This window comes from Equus caballus, chromosome 19 (genome assembly GCF_041296265.1).
Source record: "Equus caballus isolate H_3958 breed thoroughbred chromosome 19, TB-T2T, whole genome shotgun sequence".
Classification (NCBI taxonomy): Eukaryota; Metazoa; Chordata; class Mammalia; order Perissodactyla; family Equidae; genus Equus; species Equus caballus.
Genome location: NC_091702.1, coordinates 46630402 through 46655350, shown reverse-complemented (window position 1 = coordinate 46655350; position 24949 = coordinate 46630402). Strand labels below are relative to the sequence as shown.

Genomic DNA, 24949 nt, shown 5'->3' with positions numbered 1-24949 from the left:
TATCAGGATTCTTTTTTTTCATTGATCATATGCATATTAGTTTGCTATAACTTATTATTGGTTTTTTTTGTGAGGAGGATTGGCCCTGACCTAACATCTGTTGCCAATCTACCCCTCTTTTTGCTTGAGGAAGATTGGCGCTGAGCTAACATCTGTGCCAACCTTCCTCTATTTTATGTGGGCTGCCTTCACAGCGTGGCATGATGAGCAGTGCTAGATCCGTGCCTGGGATCTGAACCTGTGAACCCTGGTCCGCCAAAGCGAAGCATGCAAACTTAACCACCACGCCACTGGACTGGCCCCTACAACTTCATTTTTTAAAATCTTTTTTTTAACCTTTTTTTCTTATATCCTCTCTGGACATAACCTTGTCATTTCAGTGGGTTCCTTATTAATGCGTTTGGTAACATTTTGAAATATGGTCAATATCAATTTGTATGAGAATTAGGTTTTTAACATTTGAGAATTATACTTGACCCCACTTTTAAGAACTGTTGAACGAGCAGGATGTGAAGGTATGGTGCTGAGAAGGGAGGTCTGGGCTGGAGATGTTAATTTAGGGGTGCTGCTCGGGAGGGGGTGAGACCCCGGGGAGAGTGTAGAGCAGGAAGACAGGTGGACCGAGTGAGCCCTGAGGAGCTTCAACATTTAAAGGTTAGGAGAGGAGGGTTTACAAAGAGTATAGAAAGGTGGCCAGAGGGGTAGAAAGGAGACCAAGAGTGTTTTGCCTGGAGGTGGAGCAAAGTGAGAACTGGAGGCTCGCAGTGTTCTGCATGTGGCAGTCGTTGTTGAACCCCCACCCAGAGCCTCTTTGGTGGTGGTGGGGCACATCTGAAAGGGCTGAGGAATACAGGTGGAAGATTCTGGCTGTGAAGGAGAGGGGAGTGACATGGGGTCCAGAGAGAGGGTTTTTAAAGGATGGGTCAGCGGCAGAGGTTTTCCACCCTGGCTCTGGATCCAAATCACCTTGAGCGGGTCTGTGTGAAAATGGATTCCTGGGCTCCCCATGTCTGTGAGATGATTTTCCTCAAGGATAAAGCCCAGGAATCTGTATTTCTAACAAGCCCATACTTAGAGCTCTGTTGTAGCTACAAACCAGTTAAATTTACAAATTAACAACCTTAATTTTATGTGGTGGATAGTATTTTGCCAACTGAGGTTGCTGCTCTGGGCTGAGTGCTGTGGCACAAGTTCTGCTCACATCCTGAGCCATGCACACCCAGAAGTGCGGGCAGGCAGGTAGCAGAGGAAGGATGGATCAGGTGGCATCTGGAGCTCTTTTCAGTTGGCCAGTTGCTGGCCTCTCAGCTCTTGTTCTGGGTGGAGCTTGAGGAAGACCAGTGGGAGGTAGTCATTGACGGGCAAAGAGAAGAGCACGGGTCTGTGCTCAGGAGACCCCGTCTGAGTCCTGGCTCTGCCATTTTAGGCTTCCCTTGAGGTGAATCCCTTAACATCTTTGAGCCTCAGTTTTCACATCTCTAAAGTGGGGCTAGTGCCACCTCTTACACAGATTGTTCATAGCAGTTTTTCAAACTTTTTTTTTTTTTTCTTTTTCTCCCCAAAGCCCCCCGGTACATAGTTGTGTATTCTTTGTTGTGGGTCCTTCTAGTTGTGGCATGTGGGACGCTGCCTCAGCGTGGTTTGATGAGCAGTGCCATGTCCGCGCCCAGGATTCGAACCAACGAAACACTGGGCCGCCTGCAGCGGAGCGCGCGAACTTAACCACTCGGCCACAGGGCCAGCCCCGTTTTTCAAACATTTTTGCTGCAACTCCTGCAAGAAGTTATACATTTTGCATTGTAACCAAGTACATCCATAAATATAACAGATAGAAATGTTTCACGGCATACTCAGCCCTGCTACCTGTGGTACACACTGACGTTTTCTATTTAATGTCATTTTGAAAAATGCTGGTGGAAATCCCCTGAATTGATTTGGTGACTCGGCTCCTGGGTTGAGGCCTGAAGGATGGCCAGCAGTGGTTTAGACTCTCAGCTTGGAACCCTGGATGAGATCACGTGTGTAAACGCACGGATGTGCTCCATGGGTCCTGAGCGCTTGAATTGTTTTCTTATCAATTAACGGAGCTTTGAGTCAGGGCTGGATTTCCGGAGGGGCAGTTCACCTGCCCTGCCTCCCTCCCTGTGCCTAACTTGCTGTCCTTCTGCCAGCTCTTCACGTCGGCAGGTCTGGCACACCAGGCTGGCAGCGGCCCAAAGCCCTCTTGGCTCTGGAAGAGGTTTTCCAAAACATTAAAAGCTTTAGGGACTTAAGTCCTGGTAAGATGCACTTGCAGTCTCGGGGTAAGGAAACCTGTTGTTACCAGCCCTTGCGTCAGTTGGCCTGCCCCTGAGTGCCCTTTGTTGACAGCCACGTTTGCTGTGGGGAAGGTAGGGGGAAGAAAGGACTGTTTAGAGCACATATAAGGTACAGGCTTTAAAGGAAGCAAAATAAAGAAAGGCAGCTGGCTTTGTGTTTCTAGGAGCAAGGAGTAAGGTGTGTGGCTCCAGGAGTCTGTCGTCTTTGTGCTCCACCTTGGGCGCTGGGGTCTGGCAGACTTGGGTCTGAGTCACGGCTCTCTTACCTCCTTGCTGTGTGATGTTGAGCAAGTTTCTTCACTCCTCTTAGTTCCAGTTTCCTTATCTGTAAAATAGGTGTATAATAAAAGTAGTGACTTAATTCGCTTGCCAGGATAATGCAGTTAGATAATCCTGTGAACTGCTTAGCTGCTCCCGCTCACACAGGAGGCACTCTGTGCTTTGGGCTGTTCTCATTATCGGGGCTAATCCCCAGGCTCTGGATTGGGGATTAAAGAGTCCTCTCTCGGGGGTCTGTTCCTGGCCGAGTGCTTTCCCATTGCTTGCTCTTTCTTTTTTTTTTAAATTTTTTACTGCAGTAACATTGGATTATAATATTATATATCTTTCAGGTTACATCGTAATATATTATAACATTATATATCTTTCAGGTTACATCATAATATATTTTGAATTCTGTGCAGATTATATCATGTGCTCTCTCTTTCTTAATAAGCACATTTCGGTCCTCAGCTGTGGCTAGTCAGGGGACACATCCGAGGGCCAGGCCGTGTCTCTGTCTCTGTTGCGCTCTCTCTCTCTCTCTCACACACACACACACACACACACACACACACACACTCTGGCCATTCAGGGACTCACGTGCTCGTTTGTATCTCAAAGGCTGCTGGATCGACGTTTAAACATTGGGAAGTACCGGTGGTAAAATCTCCGAACTTGGTTTGAGGTCAGCCCTTCATTCCTGTGAAGAGTGGTGTCTAGCCGTGGTGGTTGGTGACAGATGCTTAAAATTTGCCCCTTTAAGGGGCTTAAATTACCCATATTTTAAAATTAATGCTCTTTTCTGTCTCTCTCTCATCAAAGCCACTCTAGGTATGTGCTGCATGCAGAGTGCTTTGCAGATTGCATATAATAGTTCCTATAAAAGCTACGCAATGCCAGGTGAGCAGTGGAGCAGACAGCCCGAGGGACGAAGGGCAGATGAGCGCCCTGCGCTCTTACGTGGGAGGTGCCGGTGAGCGCTGGCTGGCCGGGTGGCAGAGGGTGTCAGGAGGCCTGTAGGGGCTGGGGGAGGCAGTGTTCTGTTGTATCCTGGGCATCACCATTTTTGTACTTTTTTAGGTAAGTTTTTTTCTTGACTCTAATTTTGAAGTAATTTTGGACTTATAGAAGAGTTGCAAGAAGAGTACAAAGGGTTCCCATCTGCCCTTTACCTTGATGCCACACGTATTAACATGTTGTCACATTTGTGTTACTACATTCTCCCTCTGCATATATAAAGTTTGCAGACGTGGTGCTCCTTTGCCCCCTGAGTATTTCAGTATTTCCTGAAAGGCAAGGCCATTCTCTTACCTAACCATGGTACAAAGATCAAAATCAGGAATGTAGCACTTGGCTCAGGATCCAGTCTAGAATCACACTTTAAATTTACTTGTCATATCTCTTTAGTCTCCAGTTTCTCAGTCTTTGTCTTTTGTGACCTTGACATTTTTGAAGAATGTCCCTCAATTGGGTTTTTGATGTCTCCCTTCAGTGCAATTATATGGGGAGGCATATGATGTCGATTTGACCCATTACTGGTGGTATTAATGTTGGTCCCTTAATTAAGGGGGTTTCTGCCAGGCTTCTCAGCTGTGAAGTTATATTTTCTTAGGGGAGATACTTTGAGATTGTTAATTATTTCTTGATGGTGGCCAAATGGCAGTAATTTTTTTTTCTTTCAGTATTTCAATTGGACACGCCTATTATAGTGAGTTAGGAAAATAGACAAAGGGCCAGAGTAAAATCTATCCAAGGAGAAGCCTTACTTTGTTGCATTTTTCTCCTTCCAGTTTTTTTCTGAGCCTAATTTTGTGTATAGTTGTAATCATACCATGTACATTTTGAGTTCTATTTTTTAAAACTTAACATTAAAACAAGTATGTTTCCATTGCACAATCTTTGAAAACATCATTTAAATGGCTGTGTTACTCTGTCAAGTGGTGTACTCTAAGTAAGCATTCCCCCACTGTTGGGTAGTTAGGTTGTTCACAATTTTGGGCTTTTATGAGTAGGACTCTATGACTCATATCTGTGTCAGAACTTCTGCTAATTTCCTCAGGGAATTCCCAAAAGTGGAATTACCAAGTCAAAGAGCATAAATACTTTTAAGATAGTTGATAAATTGTGCCAAGTAGCTTTCCAAAAGAATTGTACTGGCTTAGGCTTTTGCCAGCACCGTATGACAGTTGGATGCCATATTTTAAGAGATTTGCTAATGGTGTTTTTCAGCTTTTTTCTAAAACTGTGACTTACCAGTCAAGATTTGTATTGGGATTAATTTCCTCTATTTTGAGGTATGAAAGCATAGGTCTTTATTTCCAAAAATAAATGATAATGTAACATAGCACATTACTCTTTCCGGGCCCTGGCACTCTGCTCCCTGCCTTGGGGTAGCGCTGAGACTCATGAGCGTGGCCGTGACTGGGGCAGATCGTTCAGGACGATGAGGGATTTGGGGGCACATGTGAGGAATTGGGGTATTTCACCTATGGAATCCTAAGAGGGACCATGTTTGCATCTTCAGAGTGTGATAGGCTGACAGAGTGGTGTGGGAAGGGGAGCAATGTGAACTTTGTAATGACTGGAGCTATCCAGGGTGAAATGGTAGGGTGGAGGCCATAGACTTCTGTGAATTAACGTGTTTAGTTCCCACAGCCTTCTGGCCCCACTCGGTTGAGCAGCCTCAGGAGATTTTGAGTCCTTGGCTCTAGAGGGCTCCTGGAAGCTGGAGACGGCATGCGAGGAATGTTGAGAGGAGTCCTGTATCAAGGAACCCAACCAGCCCAACTCAGGCCTGTTAATTGCAAGGGATGTCCTGGACTTTTTGGTCTCTTGCTGTGGTCCCCTTGCTAGTAAAGGGCTGAGGCTGTAGGGAAACTGGAGAGTTAGGAGCTAATTTCCTTTTCATTTGTGGCTGGCTGTCACCAGGTGACCAAGATAGCTGATAAGAATAGGCACAGTGAAACTTTGGAGGAACACAGTATATCAAACCTTTGATAGTCTCTTTTTCTCATTCCTTATAACAATTTATGTAAAGTATAATGCATGAATTGATGCCTTAGACCCTTTGAAATGTCCCAACTGGAGCAGATATTAATATTTCTTTCTAGTTAAAGCTTTTGTTTCAGGAGGTATTCAACATCTACTTGTATGTGTGCCAGAAAACCAAGAATGATAGTGCCTTAAAAAGATAATTTCACTTATGTAGATGCCTGGAAAGGGGTGTTCCAGGGCCAGTATATCTCTGTGGTGTCAGGGACCCAGGCACCTTCTTTCTTCTTACTTCACATCTTTAGGAAATCCTTCCTCCTCATTGTCTCAGGTGGCTGCTTGAGTTCCAGCCATCTTGTCCAAATTCCAGCTGGCAGGAAGGAGGAAGGGACTCATATGGATGTCTACTAGGGACAGTTCCTAAAAGTTGCCACATAACACTTCTGCTTAAATTCTGGGGGCCAGAATTTAGTCACATAGCCACTCTTGCTGCAATGGAGACTGAGAGCTGTAGCTTAATGTGAGTGGCCATGAGCCCAGAGAAACTCAGTGGTTTCTTCACAAAGTATAATTGCCTCACCATACTTCTCTGGTAGTGCCCGTGAGAATAGGTTTGCCGGATGTCACAAATGGGAAGGACTTTGGAATCACTTTCAGCCCCTTCATTTTACAGAGGAAGAAGCTAAGACTTAGAGAAGGAGCAAGGACTTGTCCAAGGGCTCACAGCCGGTAAATATCAAAGCCAGCAAAAATCTGGGTTTCTTGTTCTTTCCACCAAACCTCCAGCTCTAAATTCTCAGCCAGCTCGAGTTCTCTGACCTTCAGGTCATCTGTTTTTAACGTTTTTCCTGGATCCCTTTACCACCAGCTTCTTAAAAGTCTAGACTTTTAGATTCTGACGTTTCAAAACTATTTTGAGCAAAATGTGGGTTACATACACTAAATTAAACCGTTTCTTCACAGCTCCCAATGTAAGAAGGGTGTCTTTTTTCAGGTGACAGGAAAAAAAGTCAAGTCCCACCTCTGCCCTTTTTCCTAAATATTATTAAGCTTCTGTCCTCCAGTTTTCCTCCTTTAGCGAGCCGCTTCACGGTCCGCACCGAACAGTGACTGTCGTCGCAGGGCAGACATGTTCCCAGCTGCAGAGGACGGGAGGGCGCCGGCCCGCGCCCCAGAGACCTGGAGCTTTTTAAGCTGAGGGTGTAGTGTGGCGAGGACTGTTCTCCGGCATTTTCCAGAATTGTACGACTCTTTACCTCTTTGGTCTGGTGGTGATGGTGGGTGAGGTTAAGCGAGGAGGGAGGCGCTGTGTGTTCTCCGTGTTAGAGCGAGAGCAGGTGGAGGGGCGCAGGCTGGACACAGCGTCTGATCAACAGCACCTCTGGGCTGATTGCCCTGGGCCCTGAGGACTCTGGGGACAACAGCGACCTCTGGGCTTGCGGGAAGCACAGGGTTATAAACCCCTGCTGGGACCCTCCTTGCCCTGAAATTCGGGCTTTCCCTGGCTGCTTTGATGGGCCCTACCTGGGAAGGAGGTGCTCCTTTTCTGCTTGGGTTGCCCCAAGTGCAGGGAGCTTGTGGGGTTGAGAAGCAGACCCCTCTGGCCAGGAGCCGGGACACCCGAGCTCCAGTCCTAGCTCTGCTGCTTACCTACTCTGTGACCCTGGCAAGTGATTTAACCTCTCTGAGCCTCAGGTTCCTCATCTGTGGGGTGAGGCTAGTACCCGCTCAATGGGTTATTGTGAGGGGCAGACAGGCCCAAACCCTGGAAGGAGGCTCTGTGTGTGCTGCGGGACTCTTGGTCTGGGCTGCTGTGCGCATGGGGGTTATTCCAGGTTTTATGATCCTGAATGTGTGTACGTGCACGTTCCTTCCTTTCTGGACCTGCTGTTTTGCCTGATTGCCGGCAGGGCCCTGGAGAGGAAGGGGTGGTGCCTGTTTTACTGTTGTTCTTGAGCTATCTGTGATTTGTCTCACTAATAGGAATAATAAAGGTAATTATGATTATTATGTTCTTCTGTATGCCAAGCGTTCTGTGAGGTTCTCTGTGTACCTTTCTCCCCCTCATTTAGTCCTCAGCCATCCCGCAAAGCAGGTATGGGTACTGTCCTCTCCACCTACAGGTGGGTGAGTGACACTCTGAGATCATCTCGCTGTAAATGATGGCACCTAGGTTCGAGGCCCGGTCTCTCTGACTCCAGAAGCAGTGCTCTTTCCGCAGTGTCTGGGGCGTGGGAATCCCACAAAAGGAAAAGATGTGAGTGGGCTTCTAGGCTGGCCCCGATACGGGCAGACAACTGTTAGGAGAACACTGCAGGGAGTCTGGAAGATGAGGAGAGCCAGCCTGGGTTCCTCCAGCCCCTTGCCTCCAGCCAGGGTGGGGGTGGGGTGAGGGGGGAGCTGCGCCAGGCACCCTGGGTGCTGCTGGGCTCGAAGAGGGCCTGTGCTCTGATGGGGGGAGGGGTGCATGGGGTGGGGTGGGGGCTGCTACTCTGATGGAGGGTCCCGGTGTTCTGAGGTGGGGAGCTCACTGTGACGGGTTGGGGGCTGATGGGACCTGGGGGCGCTGGCTCTCCAGTGCAGTCCGGACCTGGCTTTGGGGCCTGTAGTCCCCTGCAGCAGGAAAAGGGGAAGCCGTTTTCCCCAGCAGTGTTCCATCCTGCACCAGGGAAGGTTATGGGTGTCAGCCCAGCCAGGGGGCGGCTCAGCCCTGATGCAAATGCTGTTAAAGCTCAGAGTTGGTGAGCAGAAAGAAAACAATTATTGGAGAAGGTCAGGAGGAGTTTGCATGGTGAACTAAGGGGGTTTTTTCTCTCCTTTACCTCCAAAGCGAATGACTTAGAATGTAAAGAGGCTGCCAAGCCCGGGAGCCGTTCCTTGGCTGGCTTGGGAGGTGGCTGGCTTTGGAAGCACTTCTCAGACACTGCCCTCTCCCCGTGAGAGCTTGACAAAGCAGAGAGTTTGTGCATCATTAACGTTGTTATTGTTGCTGTAGTTATTGTTGTCAAGGTTTGTGGGTTGTGACTTATGAAGTCTGCAGGAAGGCGCTTGGCAAGGTGATCCCGGGCTCACTGGAGCTGCATCTTAAGGAAAGGAAGGAGCATGCACACTGGAAGGGTTGAAATAGACTGAAGTGGAGGAGAAAGGAGAATGTTAAGTGGCTGGAGGAGAGTCCCCTGGGCTTAGGTGAGGGAGGGAAGAGCCCCCCTCCCCCTCTCAGAGATGCTAAGCTGCCATCTTAGCTCTTTGCACACCACATCCCCTGGTTCCCTCTGGATCTGGCTGTCCCGACTATTTTTCCTCTGTTGCTCCCAAATCTCCAAATCCTGCCCCTCTGGGCAAATCCTGCCTCTCCTGTGTCCACAAAGGTCCATAGTGGAGACAGCCCGTCCTTCTGACCCTGCTGGGCTGCTGCGCCCCTTCCCCTTGTCACCCCAGCTCCTGTGCTGGGTGTGCTTTCTCTTCTCAGCAGTCTGTCCTCTGACCTTCTTCCCCCGACACTACTGAATTCTCTGGGTGTCCCTGAGGACTCTGGCCCCTGGATCCATCACTGGTCCCGGCTTTTCTGTGTGTCTGCTCCCTGATCTGTGTTGACGTGGCACTTCCCGCTTCTCCTTCCTGCCCTTCCTCCTGCCTTTGCTTCTCCCCTCAACTGAGGTGTTCTCTTGTCTTCTGCTCCTGATCCCCGACCCCTCGAGGCTGCTCTCCAGCCTGGAGGCACCCGTGCTGGGATGTCTTACTGTCCACGTGTCCACACCTGGGCTTGTTATCACCTCCTCAGCATGAGACAGAAGCCTCTTCTGCTGCTGTGTCTCAGTCCTTCCGTTTTTGGCTCTTGTTGCATGCTCTGGCTCAGAATCCCTGGAGTCCTTTTAACCTCCTCTCTGTTCCTTCTCTCTTCCTTCCGTGCTTACATCTGAAGAGTCATTGAGCTCTGCTGTGTTTCCCTGAGGCCCTTGGATTGACCCATTTCTTTCCACTTGGGCAGCCACCTAGCTGGTCCCTGCACCAGGCAGCTGCCCAGTCTGAGGTCATGGCCAGATGAGACCCTTGAGCCAATCTTTCAAGACCCCGGCCCGGCTCCACTCACCTTCTCCTGTCACACTCCAACCCAGACCCTCGCTGGGCTGTACTCTGTCTGGTTTTGGTGGTCCCTTCCAGGTCTCCCTTGAGCTGCCATGGACTCAGCTTATAAGGTTCCTAGCGGGTGACCTCTGCAAAGGTCAGGAGTGTGGTAGCAAGTGTGACTTGTCATGTTTGCTTTCAAGGGGCCAGGCGCTGTGCTGGGTCCTGCCCTCCAGAGCTCTTAGTCTAGAGGTGGGGGAGGAATGGGGGAGGCTGGGGGGATGTGGGACCTCCATAAAGAATTCTAAACCAGGCTGGCCGCAGGCTGTGCCCAGTTTTAGCCCCAGTGCCATGCCATGCCTGGGGATGGTGTTCCAGCAAAGTCTGTTTGCTCAGGGTATTTCTGGCTGAGCTTAGGTTCTCTGCTGTGTGAGGTAAACGCTGGGTCAGGGGCTTTGGCGGCTGGCTGGAAAGTGGTTGCTTTACTCTGAGGGTGACCACTAGGTAGATGATCTGAGGGATTCACTGGGTTTTATAGGAAGGAAGCTGTGGGTATGCCATGAGACTCGCCTCTTGTGCCTTTTGCTGTTGCTGCGGCCTGCTCAGCAGCTGGGCACTGAGCCCACCCTCCCTCCCTTCCCCGTTCTTCTCCCCAGTTCCAGAATTGCCGTTGCCCGCCAGTTGCAGGAGGGCTGGTCCACAGGTCAGAGCACTGAGGCCCTGGATGAGGCAGTTGTTTTTCTTGACTGACCAGATTATCTGAGGATTAAAAACAGAGCAGTGTCAATGTGTTTTTCCAACAGATTCTTTTCTTTTTTGCCTTTAATCGTGTGCATTGAGCTGTGGCCTTTCTAGTCTGAGGTCCATTAGCTCCCTGGGAGCAGTGGCATAACAGGTAATAATAATGCGGAATGAACTTTCTGGTGGGCTCTCGAGGTGGGCTGCGTAAGGGCAGTGAGTCCTCAGGCGGCGTGCACAGCTCTTGCAGGACACCGAGGGAGGCACGCTTCCTCCTCCTCCTGTGTGCCTTTACCCTGGGGAGAAGGAACCTTTGAATCCCAATGGCAGGTTATATTTAGAAACACTAGAACATGGCCACATTTCGGTCTTCCACTCTGCTGAGGTGGAAGTTTGTAGTCTGTATTATGGTAGCTGATCCTGTTGGAGTGCTTTATGACTTCTGAAGCACCTTTGGTAAGTTGTCCCATTTCCTCCTCACAGCAGTCCCACCAGGGAGGTGTCCATGTCTCCATGTCATGTGCAAGGCACTGAGCCTGTGGGAGGTTGAGCGATGTTGCATAGGCATCTTAGCTATTGAATGTTAGAGCTCAGACTCAAGACTTCTGGCTGCAAAGAGGCAGTAGACTGAGAGGGCATGGGCTCAATAGAGGGACTGGGGTTCAGGACCTGGCCCTGCTACTTATTAGCTGTGTAACTTTGGTCAGATTATTTAACTGATCGATATGATCAAGCATATTAGGTAATCTATAGTTGCTTCTTTTTCTTGACCCCATTCTTCTATAACTCTCTGTCCTGGCTCCATTCTGGGCTTGTTCTGTGGGCCGTAGAACAGTTGCCCTGGACTTCTCTTCACCATCAACGTGGTAATTCTTGCTTCTCTCCTCTGCTGATCCTTTGTTTCCTAGGTTCCACGTCTTTCTCGTTTTTTGTTTACTTCTTGTTTTGGTACAGCGTGAGTTCCAGGAGCTTACTGAGAAAGGGTGCATTGGTGGTAAATTTTTCACATCTGAGACCTTAAGTCTGAGTAAATCTGTATTCACAGTTGACAGAGAGTTTGGCTGGTTATAGAATGCCAGTCGGAAATCACGTTGCTTGAGAATTGTGAAGGCAGTGCTTCATTGTCTTCTGGAGTGCTGATGAGCTGTCTTATGCCAATTCTTATTCCTCATCTTTTGTTTCTGGTGATTTTTTCTTTGAAACTTTCAGAATCTCCTCTTTGTCAGCAGGGTTCTGAAAGTTTTCAGTGATGTACTTTAGTGAGAGTCTTTTTTTAATTCATGCTGCTGGGCCTTCTCAACTGGAAACTCACCTCTTTCAATTCTGGGATATTTTCTTGAAGTATTTCTTTGATAACGTCTTTTCCTCTGTTTTCTTTTTCTGGAGTTCTTTTAATTTGGCTCTTGCACTTAATGGATCCATTTTCTTATTTTTCTTATCTTTTTCTCCTGTTTTATATTTCTTGATATTTTTGTTTTTTATTTTACAGAGTTTGTTTTTTTTAAGATTGGCACCTGAGGTGACATCTGTTGCCAATCTTCCCTTTTTTCTTCTTCTTCTCCTCCCCGAAGCGGGCCCCCCCCCCCCACATAGTTGTATATTCTAATTGCAGGTCAGTTTGGTTGTGCTATGTGGGACGCTGCCTCAGCATGGCCTGATGGGCAGTGCCATGTCTGTGGCTGGGATCCGAACGGGCGAAACCTGGGGCTGCCAAAGCGGATCATGTGAACGTAACGACCTGGCCATGGGGCTAGCCACCTGATCTTTTTGTCTTATTTTCTAGGAGTTTGTTTCAATTCCACTTTCAACTCTATTGAAATTTTTTATTTCTCTGAGAATTTTACTTTCCAAGAGTTTTTCCTGTTTCTCTGATTATTCCTTTCTCATGGCATGCTATTCTTGTTTTATGGATGTATTATTTTATTTTTCTGAGAATAATAATTATAGTTTTATGGTTTTCTTCTGTTCTTTTTCTTCTGAGTTTCATCTTTCCATTGGTTTGTTTTTGTCTCTGTCTCCTGTGTGGAGGGCCTTCCTCAGATGTCTGGTGGACCTTGGTTGTCCATCTGTGTTGGAGAGTGAGGCGCTGGGGTGTGGATCGAAGACTGAGTGTTGGGAGGGGTGGAGGGCACACGCTGACTGAGAGGGCCTCTTGGTGGCTATTTGAGTGGGAGCCCTGCCGGTTTATTGGAGGATCTCCATATCACTGCCTTTAGGTTGTTTTCTTATGCTTCTCAGTTTCCCCAGAGAAAAATTCTCTAATCTCCTGCCTCCAGGAATAAGACTGGCGGCATTCTGGAACAGGGAGGGGAGGTGCTGGGGGTGGGGGCTGAGGGGGTGGGTGATCTCCAGGTTTGGTTTGCGACTTTTCCTTAGTCCCCTTGATTTCTCTCAGGGTCATTCTTCCACCCTCTGCCTGGTGTCTCCCAGCAGAGCTTTTCTTATTCAGTCTCTGTATAGTAAACCCTGTGTTTTCTACCAGCTGGCGGGGCTGGGGGCTGTGGCCAGCTGTGTGGGCTGGGTGAGGGGATCTGCTGTGTGACTGTTCCTTATTCAGGCTTTTAACACCCCCTGCACCCTGGTTTTAGCCCACCCCTCATTGTGCCTGCAGAGGTGCCTGGCACCTCCAGTGCCCAGCGTGTTCAGGGTTCCTGGGAGAGAATTGGCTCGCTTGTTGTTGCCTGGCCTCCTGAGATCATTGTTTGAGTGGGGAAAGTGGGAAACCCCTCACCCATTTATTCTCATCCTAAACGTGAGCGGTGATCTTACGTCTCTGGATTCTGCTCTTTGGTGCTTCTAGGTGGGATGGAGTTTTCACGCTGCTCCAGTGTGTGGCATTTGGGGAGCTGTGAGGAATACAGACATTGACCTCCCAGAGGGGTCTTGACTGAGTGGGTGGCAAGTAGGTCCACGCAGCCTGCTTGTGTAGTGTGCAGTCCATACAACCTTATAAAAGTGCATGAAGTGGGGGTGATTTGGAGACTGGTGGGCTGGGAAGGGTCCTTGGGGGGGTTGGTGACTTGGAGAGAGGCTGAGGTGAAAAGGCGGGTGTAGTGTTGTGAGAAGGGGATGTGTCTCATCCCTCTGAAGTGAGATGTGCCCCAGGCAGCTCGTCTGCGGGGGCCCCCTTCTTCCTCGGGCCGAGCTGGGAGCTGGGGCTCACGGTCCTTGGTTCCTTGATCCCCAGGTGGTCCTGCCGGCGTGGCTGTCCTCCTCAAAGGTCTCCTCGCTCATCGAGAGAATCTCTGACCCCAAGGACTTGAAAAAACTTCTCCGGACCCGGAATAATGTACTGGTGCTTTATTCCAGATCTGGTAAGTGCCCAGCTTGGCCTTGGGGTCGTCCTTCGGGGGTGGGAGGGGAGGGGAAGGGAAGGAGGAGGGCAGAGATGGGAGGCAGAGACCTTAGGACCACAAACCACCCAAGGAGGGTCCGAGGACGTGGGATTTGTCGGCTTTCTTCAGAAGACCGGGGCAGAGGCGTGGAGGGATCTGCTGCTTTTGGATCCCTAAGAGGTCGTTTCAGTTCCCTTTTGCCAGTGTTTCTTAGGCAAAGCCCTCTGGAGTCCCTCCCTGCCTCAGGAGGGAGAGGAGGTATGTGTGTGTGTGAAGGAGGACGGAGGACAGTGGTCACCGCGATGGGCATTCTGGCTTCCTGGACCAGCACGGGCCGGCCCTGCCAGGGCATGCTCCATCAGAGCTGGTGGTTAACTTACTGGGTCGGCTTGTTGCCAGCTGAATTGGTCCCAGGCTTGGGGGCACGCACCCAGGCAGGCAGCCCTGGCCCCCATCTGTCCTGCTCTGGGGTCAGAACATGAGGCTGAGTTTGGAGTGGGCTCCAAGCTCAGGACAGGGCAGCCTCAGTAGGGGTGGGAGCAGTGTCTTGCCCTTTCTGACCTTGAGGCTGAAGTGGGCATAGTGGAGTGAGAGACGTTTGCTCAGCTCTTGGCCATGAGTTTGAACATCTGACTGTTGGTGGTGTTCCAGCAGAGTTAAGTGTTTTCGCTGCTCCTGAGGATGCCAAGTTTTCTGTGCCCCGGAGGAGCTACAGCCAGTGGCTGGGCCAGTTCCGGGCACAGCTCTCCCTGGCAGCTCATCCTCGACACTCATTGGCACTGGGGGCTGATGGATGTTTTGGACGTGTGTCCGTCCTGAGGCCTGCATCCTCCAAGCACTCTGGCACGTGCTGCTCCTTGCCCTTCCGAGGGCCTGGCACACACTCCCTGAGGTTGTTGGGAGCTCAGCATGTGACTGGCATTTCCCTGCTGTCAGGAATAGGGGGAAACCGAGGCAAGGGAGAAGCAGCGTTGTTCCTGAGGGCATAGGGCCCTGAATCAGCGTGGCTCGCCCCCTTGGATGCTCCTGAGCTAGGTTGTGAGTGCAGGAACACACTTGGTTCCTCCTCTGGGCAGCTGCCGTCGTGTAAGCCATCAGCTTACAAGGATTCTTCAGGGAACTTCTGCCGTGGACTCTCATTTGCTCCTTTGCCGTGAGGGGGGCAGTGCAGGTTGTCAGATAACGTCCAGTTTACGAGTGAAGAGACTGACGCTGAGAGAGAACAGCTGGCGTATCTGAGGTCTGCCGGCTAGAGAATGGTGGAGCTGGTCCCCTTTGCCACCTCTGCTCGTCTCCTCTGCTCGTCTCCTCTGCTGGAGGGTAGGAAGAAGTGTAGTCTTAATTCAGCAACAATGGAAGGCCCAGAGACCAGGAAGGGGTTGTGGTGAGTTGGCAGGAAGGGCTCACCTAAAGGCACTAGTGGGTGGGAGGCTGGCCCACCGTGCTCTTGTTTTCCCTTCTGCCCTCGCCTGGCCACAGTCTTGGTTGCTGGCAGTGGAGCTCCCAGTGCTTCTGGCCTCCTGGCCTCCTCCCTGCTTGGCCATGGCCCTGGGCTGTTACTTTACCTTCCTGCCTCCTTGCCCAGGCTGCTCCTGGACTTGTGGCCTTCAGTGGGCTTCAGGAGTGGCGTAGTGGCTGGGTTTTCTCCCCTCCCATCCTCTGAATCAGTGCTTCCCTTTCTGCCGCTGAAACGCAGGGGTAGGGGAGGGGGCCTCACGACGCTCTCCTTCAGTTTCCTTCCCGCCTCCCAGAGCCCAGTCTGAGCAGGGGAGCCATGGCCTTTCCCCCCTCACTGCTCCCCTCCTCCTGCTGCCCTGGTGGGGGTTCCTGGGAGGGCCTCCTTTGTGGATGCTTTTTGTTCTCAGCGTGCTTTGTATTCACAAACAGCTGCCATTACCCACCCTAGGAAGGGAGATCTGAGGAGGCAGATAATTCAGACGTCATTTCTGCTTGGCTTTGGAATGTATCATGTGGCTTTTGGTGGGGAAGGCAGCAGACTGCGCTCCCCACCAGCGTCTGAGTGGCGGGACTTTCGAGTGGGCTCACAGGTATAATGGGGGAAGGTGACACACTGGCCACAGCCGCTTTGCAGTGGACCCTTGCCGACTGCCAGTGTTGAAGTCCTGGCCACAGAGGCTCCATCCTCAAGAACCTGCCTTTCTCACAGTAGTTTCTAAGTGCTTTGCCCAGACACCTGGACCAACAAAAAAACTTTTCCTTTTTTGTGTTCATGCCACCCTGCCCCAAGGCATGGTCCACGCTTCTGCAGCTGACCCCCGAGGGACTGCCAGGCTGGCCCTTCCCCTGTCGCTTCTGGGAAATGGGCTGTGAAATGTGACTTGAGTACACTTGGCACTGGTCCGTCAGAGACTAGTGTCACACATAAACCCCATTTAATCACCAGGTGGCACCGAGCCCCTAAATGACGTTATGATGCATAAGTAAAGGAAGGATCTGGTCCCTGCCCTCGTCAGCCCACAGTTGGGGCACCGGGACAGACGAGTGTGGAGCTGGCAAACTTGTTCCCTACTTTATAGAACTGTAATTTTTTTATAGAACTGCAATTATTTGGTTATAGAATTTTCAAAATTCATCTCAGAAAAGTGATGACTCAAAGATTCTACTGGGAGTTGAGGGTCCAGATGAGAGATTCTTGGAAGAGTGAGGCATGAAGTGTGGCTTAAAGGGGGTAAGTTGGGGGTCCTGTGTCTATGAGGAAGGCCCAGGAGGATGGCGGGAGCAGGGGTTTCTGAGCAGAGCTGGGCCGTTCTCGCAGAATGTTGATCATTGGGACAGTGTTTTGGCTGGTGCTCAGGACCTCACCTCTAAGCCTGGTCTCCATTCTTCCTCACCACTGAGGGACGACGGCAGGGGTGGCCGTGGTGCGCCTGGGCATAGATGTATAATTTTTGTCTTTTTTACAGAGGCTGCAGCTGAAAGTCATCTCAGGTTATTGTCCACCGTGGCCCAGGCAGTGAAAGGACAAGGCACCATCTGCTGGGTAGACTGTGGGTATGTCCTGGGGACACGGGGCATGGTGGCTGGAGGGTGTGGAGGGAATTGTCCCTGATCAGTGCTGCAGGAGAGAAGATGTGGTGGAGAGAGCGCTGCAGGGACACCTCCCTGGCAGAATTGCAGGGCCACCAGGGGAAGGGGCTGGGCCGGGGAAGGGGCAGGTCCTGGCCCCCTCCTGTTCTTTGCAGCCCACCCCTCTTCTCCCTGCTGCCAGAGAGCTTTTACTTTTTATTCTGTTGTCATGTGTCCCTTGATTTTGTCTTCCCAGTGGGTGGCAGAGGGGGCCCTGTTTCGTAGAGGGGCCTTGACGCCCAGAGAGGCAATGTTATTTTCAAGGTCACCCTGTGAGCTTGCTAATGGGAGGTCTGCAGCAAGAACCGTGGGCTTTACCCCCAGCCCAGGTCGTTGATAGAGGTCTTTGCTGCCTGCCACGCAAAGTGGGTGGGATGAGTGTTTTGTGAAACAGCTGACCCAACAGTTGCCTTGGCTTCCAGGTGCCTCAGTTAAATGTGTCGGTCCTGGACAGGTGGCTTAGTCCTTCCAGCTCTCTCCTCTGACCTGGGTCCCCACCCGTCCACCCTCCCCTACCTGTCCGGATGCCTGCACTGAGAGCCCCGTCTCCTCCTTCCTGACCCCCCTCCTCCCAGAGACTTTCCTGTCCGTGTTACCGTGGCCGAATCAAGCCCCAGCCACAGAAGTGGTCCATAGGAAGGAGAGCTCCCTCTTGGTGATGGAACTCCTCTGATTCTTTTGAGTTTGGGGGTTTGAGTCCAGGGGTACTTGGCTTCCCTTTCCTTTCAGTCATGAGGAATAATTTCCACTTCCCTCTGTGTTCAGTGCTTTGCTGCTTGGCTATGTGTACACACAACCACACACACAACCCTCTTGTCATATAATTAGCTTCCAGTTTAGCATAGATTGGCATAAACACCAAAAAAGACTCACAGACAGTGAATGAACACAGGAAAAAAAGTAGCTAAGAACAGGTTTGTTCTTCGCATGTTTATTGAGCACCAACTGTATGCAAGGTGCCGTGTTGCGCTTGGTGGATACCAGCGTTTCCATGTCCTTCTGACCGAGGACAAGCAGTGTTTCCAGAGCCACTGTGTCCAGCTGCTCCTCACCTGGACTTGGGGCTCATCAGGAGTCGGGGTTCGGGAGGAGGGAGAGGAGAAGGGACAGCATGCGCTCTGGTTAGGGCAGGAAGAGGTGGGGCTTTGTTGGGAAAGAGGCAGTTCTTTTCCCGGATGGCCGTCAAGGTCTTTTGAGCCTTAGTGTCGCTGTCCTTGCCTGAGTCGCAGCCCTGCTACTGCCCTGTGGGTTCAGGGAGCTTTCATGGGCTCCATTCCCTGCAGTCGTCTTGCTCTGCCGTCTGAGTTCTAAACAGCTGTTTCGCAAATGAGCTTCTGCGGCACTCATTTCTAAGTTGGCCTCAAGCTTGTCTGCTCTGATTGGAGAGAATCAAAGGAGATTCATATTCTGACAAAGCCCTGAATGAGACCAGGGGAGAAGTCTTAGCCAAGCAGTGTTTGCTATGGGGTATGTGTGGGTGTGTGTGCGTGTGTGAGTGCACACTCTCACATCTGGCCTCACACCTGATTTATTCACACAACTTCATGGAAGAGACTGCTCACTAGACAGCTTGTGAGTTCTGAGCCGTTGGTTGATCCTAGTTCATAACTGGTCTGGAAGTGCTCGTCTTCAGGTGTGTCTCTGGCTCCCATGTCTTACCAGGGGTGCTCTATGTGACAGGCAAAGCGACAAAGCCTGTGAGAGGGGAAAGGGCGCTTTGGAATCTCCATATCTGAAAGTGACACCGGTTCTACAGACGCTTATCACAGGGAGTCCCTATGTGGCTTGTGGGTGGCAGAAGCGGGCAGAAGAGCTCTGATTTAGTTGCATCCACCTGGGTCCACTCAGCAACCATTCCCGAGCTCTTTGTGCTTTGAGGTCCACAGATGGACAGCGGTGTCCTCATGGAGCTCAGTGTGCAAGGAGGAGGCAGACACCTAACCAGGTGATTATGGTCCAGGTGAAAAGTGCTGTTAATGGAGGCTCAATGTGTCACTTAATTCTTTCTGGAAAGGCTGAGAAAGGAGGAGGTGGAGTTCCAGTCTGGGGCAAAGACCTCAGAGGCCCAGGTCTTTCCAGTGCCCTGGCTTTCCCTGTGGGCAGCTCCCTGTGGGGTGGGCCCCGAGCTCTGTCTGGGGTCATGTGGCCAGTGTGTGTGGAGGTGGCAGTCCTGCTCTGCTCCAGAAGTGGCAGGACTGCATGGGGCCCGGGTTAGTGTGTGAGGACAGACTAAGATCAGGATTCAGGACTCATTTGGAGACATGATGTCTCAAGTCAATAAAAGTGCCAATGGGAGAAATAGTCCTGTGACTTTCAGTGTGCTAGAATGAAAACGTAGGGCACCTTAGAGCTTAAAAGAGGCGACCTTCAGACAAAAGGGTGAACTGATCCCATAGCTGTCACTCAATTTATCCCTCTAAGAGGAAGTATAAACTGAAATGTGCAATAGCTTTTAAACAGTTCAGGTAAGTAGGTGGATAATGGAGCTATAATGGATTATGTTGGGAGCAGGAATATCTGGGTCCGACTTTGAAATCAGAGAGAGGGTGCAGCTCAGTCTTCCCAGAACAGCCCAAGGACAGAACTCAGGGCTCTAGTCCAGGCAAGCCACCCTGGGTGTCAGTCCTCATGGATCACCAGGACCACCGTTACACGAGGGATCCCCCAGGGCATGAGCTGGTTCTGCCCTCCTGCTCGGCCACTCCCCCCAGACTTCTGAACCTGCCCCCTACATCCTTAGGGGACCCCCATGTTAACTCCGGGGCCCTGTGGTGACTGTTCTCACTGTCCTCAATGCGTTCGGTCTGTTGATGAGTCTGAACGAGATGCTCTGGGGACGGGCAGGGGCTCTGGGAATGCTTGCTGTTGCTGCCTGCAGTGGAGCAAACAGTCGTGTTTTGTCCCAGCTGCTGTTAAATAGCAGGGGGTCGGCCAGAGCGCGTCCCCTCGCATGGGCCCTGCTGAGGTTCCCCACCTCTCATCCTTCTCAGCTCTGCTTCCTGCCCTGCTAGCGAAGGGCTGGAGACTGGAATGGCGATGCAGGGCTTGGGGAGGGGTGACAGGCAGGTCAGGAGTGAGCAGCCCACTCTGCTTTCCCCTGGCAGGGCAGGTGGAGGGAGCAGGGGCATTCTGGGGCGAGGGCAGACCGTGCTGTGGTGCGAGGCGTCTCTGGAGTGTGTGGAGTGATGGCGGAGGCCCGAGTGGAAGGGTCAGCTCTGCTGCCTGCCAGCCCTATGCCCTTGGCTTGTTACCTGAGTCTTGTTTCCTCATCTGTAAAATGGGACAGTAATACGTATCCTGCCTTCTTTCCAGGGCTGTGGTGAGGATCAGGTAAATGAAAGAAAGTTCTGTCTAGAGTAGAATTTAAATGTGAGATCCCCTTCTACTCTTATTATTTTTCATCTCGGCAGGGTTGTTCAGGGCATTCCAAGAGGAAGCTGGATGGGGAGCATTGGTGCGTTTGTTCTTCGACAGCTCTTTCTTGGACGAGGGTCCCTTGGATGTTGTGAGGATGCTCCTGAAGACAGTCTTGGGTGTGAGAGTTAGCCCCAGCAAAAGGGTGTTTTGCTCTGACCCTTAAGAAGAGTGCAGTGGAACTTGAGGGCTGCAGGTCAGGAGGCCTGGCTTTGAGTCCAGGCTCTGACAGCAAATAGCTGTGGCACCTTTGGCAAGTCGCTGCACCTCTCTGGGCTTCAGTTGAATCATGTGTGAAACCTGGCATCAAGTCTTCCAAGTTGCTCTCATCCCTAAATAACCTAGTTCAGAAAATCCTGGAAGCTGCCAGGCTTGATGTGTGGTGTGTATGTGTGGAAGTAGGTGGTAGGGGTGTGGCTATCAGTTTTGGGGGTCTCTCTCTCTGCCCCCCCATCCTGGGTGTCTGCTTCTTTGCCTCTCCTGTCCTTCCCTCTGAGCGTCCCTCCTCTGTCCCCCTTTGTTCCCCCTCCCTCACTGGTTTCTGAGGCCCCTTCCCTTCTCTGGGTCCTGCCTCTCCCATTCTTTTGGTCTTTTTCCTCCTCCCTTCTCTATGTGGATGTCTCTTTTCCTCTTTTTCTCGCTTTCCCCACTCTTCTCCCTACCCCTGCTTGCGCGCCTGCAGGCTCACACACCCCTCCACCTTGGTCATCTCCCAGGTCCCAGGCCCTGTCGCTTGTTGCTGTGAGGTGTCTGCAGGGTGTCTGGCTTCTGTCCAGGGTTTGTCATCTCTCCCTCCCCTCACTCTACCTCCTGGCTCAGCCCTCTGCAGCCACGCTGGGTTGGCGAGAGGTGGTTGTCCGGTGTTCAGTGGGTTGTGTGGGAGGGAGTTGGTATTCCCCTCGTGCCCTGCAGCCTGGCGTTGGGCTCGGCCTTGGCCTGCTGCTGTCTAGGTCACTGAGCTGGAGCCAGCAGGCAGGCGCTGTGCCTGGTATGCTAATTCCTGGGGCTGATTCTCACTGGGCCCAGACTGCCCAATCGGACGCTCACTGCTTTCCCTTCCTGAGGGTTTAAGGTCATTACCTAACCGCATGTGCCTTCTTCCCTGCTCTCTTTCTCCCATCTGCTTTATTTCCCTTGGAGCAGCGTTGGCTTCCCCAGATCCAAGATTTGGGGCCTGCCAGGGCAAGCACAGCTTATTTTGAAGTCCTGTGTTTTCTTCTAAAAAGTATTTGAACTTAGCATTTGCTCCTTTATATGTAAGCATGTTTCACCTTACTTACCATGGGATAAAGTGGACTCCTAGAAGTGCCGTGTTTCTCTTGTGACTTCAGAGACCTGCTGGCACGTTGCCGTGCACTCAGTGGGGTGATGTGTCCCCAGCTGGGGAGCAGAGCCTCCGAATTGCTGGCTGGGAGGCAGATGGAGGAGGAGAAGGCCCGCTCCTCTCTCTCTTGTTCCATCACTTTTATTAACTGTGCTGCATAATTCATACTTGATTGTGTGCCTTCTTGAGGCAGGTGCCAAGGAGAACAGCCAGACCTGGGAGGATCCCTGTCGCAGCGAGTCCCTGCATCAGAGAGTGCTGTGTGACCACCAGGGTCTGTCCACAGTTCAGGTCCAGCTCTTCCAGGGCTGCTCTGTGTCCTGCCTTGTGTCCTGCAGCGACAGCCTTCCATGTTGTCCTTGGGATGTGGCACCTGGCAGTCACTCTGACAGTATTTCTTGCTCACTTCCCTGTCTCCCATTTTCTTCATGTCTCTGAAGGGAGGGTACTTCCTACCTTTCCCTCCCCCCGCCCCCGCCCCCAGGGGTCACAGGTCCCTCTGCTCAGAAGCCTGCCATGTTAGACCCGGCAGCTGGGAGAAAGAGACTCACCCCTTCTTTGATGGGGAAATGGAACCCAGGAAGGCGGGGCTAGCCAAGGGCACACAGTGGCTAAGATAGGCAGGGGCCTTCCTCTGGTCCTGAGTGCGGTCTCCTTTCTGCCCTGCCGCAGGGGGCTGCCCACGGTGTGTGAGGACATAAGGAAGCTGACTGGCCGAGTGGGGAGCCGGTTGGGGCGCTTGGAGAGAGATGACGGAGGTTCAGATCTTTTTGAGTCTCCACCTACTATCCTGGGTTCTGGCTCCTGGTTCTTCTGTCAGGATACAGGTGGCCTGCCTTGGTGCTGTAGTAATTCTTGACCCTGTAGAGGAATTGCAAGCTCCGTTCAGCTCACGTGGACGACTCGCATTTTTGAGCTCGGGAAGCCGAAGGTCCTCAGAGGTCACAGGCTGGCTAATGGCGGAGTCAGCTCTAGAAGCTGCTGGTCATTCCAGCTGGCAGCTGGGCTTTCCTCCAGGGAGAGTTTGGTCCATAGATTGCAACTTTCAAGTTGCATACCTGCCCTTCCTGAGTCCCCAGGTCCTTGTTTTTTCCCTTTCCTCCTGCTCTCACCCCACCTTTCGTCCCTGGTCTGCCTGCCAGGAGCCTATTGCAGTCTCTGGGGTGATCATTACTGTACGTGAAGATCTAGTAAGCACAACACCGTGCACCAGCAGCAGCCACCGCACACAACAAATTCAAACGAACACGAGTGTGGGTGTGTCTCTCTGGCCGTGGGTGGGGAGGAAAGCGTGTACAGGCCTCTTTTCCTCCACATTCTCTGTAGAGGAGAGCCAAGGGACACAGGGTGGGATAGGATGTAGCAGGTCGTGGGTGAGTAAACGGGCAGGGGGAGGCGGGCTCCAGCCTCCCCAGCAGACAAACGGCTGGTTCCTGCCAGACGGTCAAGGAAGGGCAGGTGAGGGCCTTTGCCCGGCCAGTCGGCTCTTCATGACCCCTGGTTTTCGCCCTCCCTCTCCATTCCGCAAAGCGGCTCTTTCCCTGCTCCCTGCCTTTGTCTCCTTTTCCCCTAGGGCCTCAGTCACCCGCTGGGGGAGGGAGGTGGAGAGGGAGGCAGCCAGTAGATCAATTAATTGTCCTTAATCTATCAGCCCAGATCCTTTTAAGTCCCTGAGCTTGGGTAATTTCTCTTCCCTTCTTGAACTCTCATGACTTTTATTGTCTGTACTGCACAATTAGTGCATGTGCGCACACACACGCACACGCACACACTCATGCATTCTGAGAGACAGGGAGGAGGGAGTGGATCTGGGAGAACACTGTCAGGAGCTGTCACCTGGTAAGATTCCTGGAGCACGATAGATAGAGCCCAGAGCCTCCTCCCAGCCACAAGACAGCATCATTCCTTCACTCATTCACTCATTCACTCAGGTTATTTATAGAGGGCCTGCTGTGTGCCAGCTGCTGCTGTACTTGGGGAGATAGCTGTGAGCAAAACAAAGCTCTCCCCTTCACGGAGCGCACGTTCCTGAGGGGCTGACGGTCAGATGTGGGGATGTGCTGTGGAGAGAAAGACGGCAGGGAAGCCAGACGGTGGGGGCTGGAGGTGGGTGGCTCAGGCTCTGGGGTCTGTGCCAGAGGTGCTCAGAGAGGACAGGACACCGTAGCCCCATGTACCCCTCTGAGAATGTGTGCATTCGTATTTGTGTGTGTGTGTGTGTGTGTCTGTCTGTCTATAGGGGGCGGGGAGCAGAGGAGGGACCCTTGGGGAGTGTCGTATACCCTCTGGAGGGAAGAGGTTGCAACAAGGAATCCTGTGGCAGAGACAGTGCTGTGATTCCCTGACTGGAGTCGGGGCCACAGGCTGCAGGCTGGGCGGGACCCGTGGGCGGGGGGTGCACACTGAGGAACAGGTGGGAGGCCCTCGGTGCCCTCCAGCCCCACGCAGCCAAGCTGGTTGGTTCAGAGCGTTACTCCTAAGCCTGGCCTGGGCTCACCGGGCACCTAAGGCTGCAGCAGTCAGGCTTTTTCATGGAGTGGGTTCTGCAGAGCAGGCAGGGGTTGGGTTGGAATGACTCTGAGCCCTGCCACTCTTCTCTCTGCTTTGGGAAAGTCACAGGAAGAGGCTCCAGCCAGGCTGAGTGCAAGAGAGAGCTGGCATGGGGCGCCCTTCTCCCCTCAGTTGGCTGCCTTGCAGAGTCTGAGCAGTCGTGCAGCCGCAGCAGTGTGAGCAGGCCCTTCAGGTGCCCCTGCTGGATGTCAGGATGGGGCTGAGGGGGGCCATGGCCTCTGAGACTTAGCTCATGCCCCAGCCACTGTTCATTGTTGCAGTCAGGTGGACGGTAGGTGGTTGCAGAAACGGCTGTGCCCAGCAGAACAAAGCCGGACAAGGAGAGTGCCAAGTGAGTGGTTGAACATCCCAAGTTGAGCCCTCTCTCCTGGGGCGTTAACTCAGGCAGGAGAGGGCACCCCAAAGTTGTTCTCAAACAGACCTGCGGCCTGTCAGTGTGGTCTCACCACGAGCCCCTGCAGGACAGGGCTAATAGGCATTGTCAGTGGAGTCATGTATGGCATCGCCGCGGGCCTTCAGGGTCAGAGTTTCCAGCTGCTGGCGGCCGTGCGCTGCCTTTCTAGGGGCCTTCTGAGGTAGACTTGGCCCTTCTGGGTCTCCTCCCCTCCAGGCTTGGTCCTGCCCTCCGGACTCTCCCTGTCTTAAGGATACTGGTTGCTTAGGGAAGCAGCCATTGCAATGTCATTAGCCTGTCCTTTCTGAATTTGTCATGCATTTCCTGAGTCCCTGCTGTTGGCCGGCCTGGCCTGGAAGCCACAGTGATGGCTAACAACAGGCAAGACTAAATAGAGAGGGAAAGCCCTAGGGTGGGGGCGGGTGGGTGGCCCTGGGAGTAACTGATACTA

General features: G+C 52.0%; 1 protein-coding gene across 1 annotated transcript in view; it reads left to right on the top strand.

Annotated features, from left to right (window-relative positions):
* PDIA5 (protein disulfide isomerase family A member 5) overlaps nucleotides 1–24949 on the top strand; it is an 89265-nt gene that overhangs the window by 7312 nt on the left and 57004 nt on the right. Inside the window, exons 2-3 of the mRNA XM_001500185.7 lie at nucleotides 13561–13687; nucleotides 16633–16720. Of these exons, the coding sequence (XP_001500235.3) occupies nucleotides 13561–13687; nucleotides 16633–16720 (215 nt within the window). The remainder of the gene's footprint in view (nucleotides 1–13560; nucleotides 13688–16632; nucleotides 16721–24949) is intronic.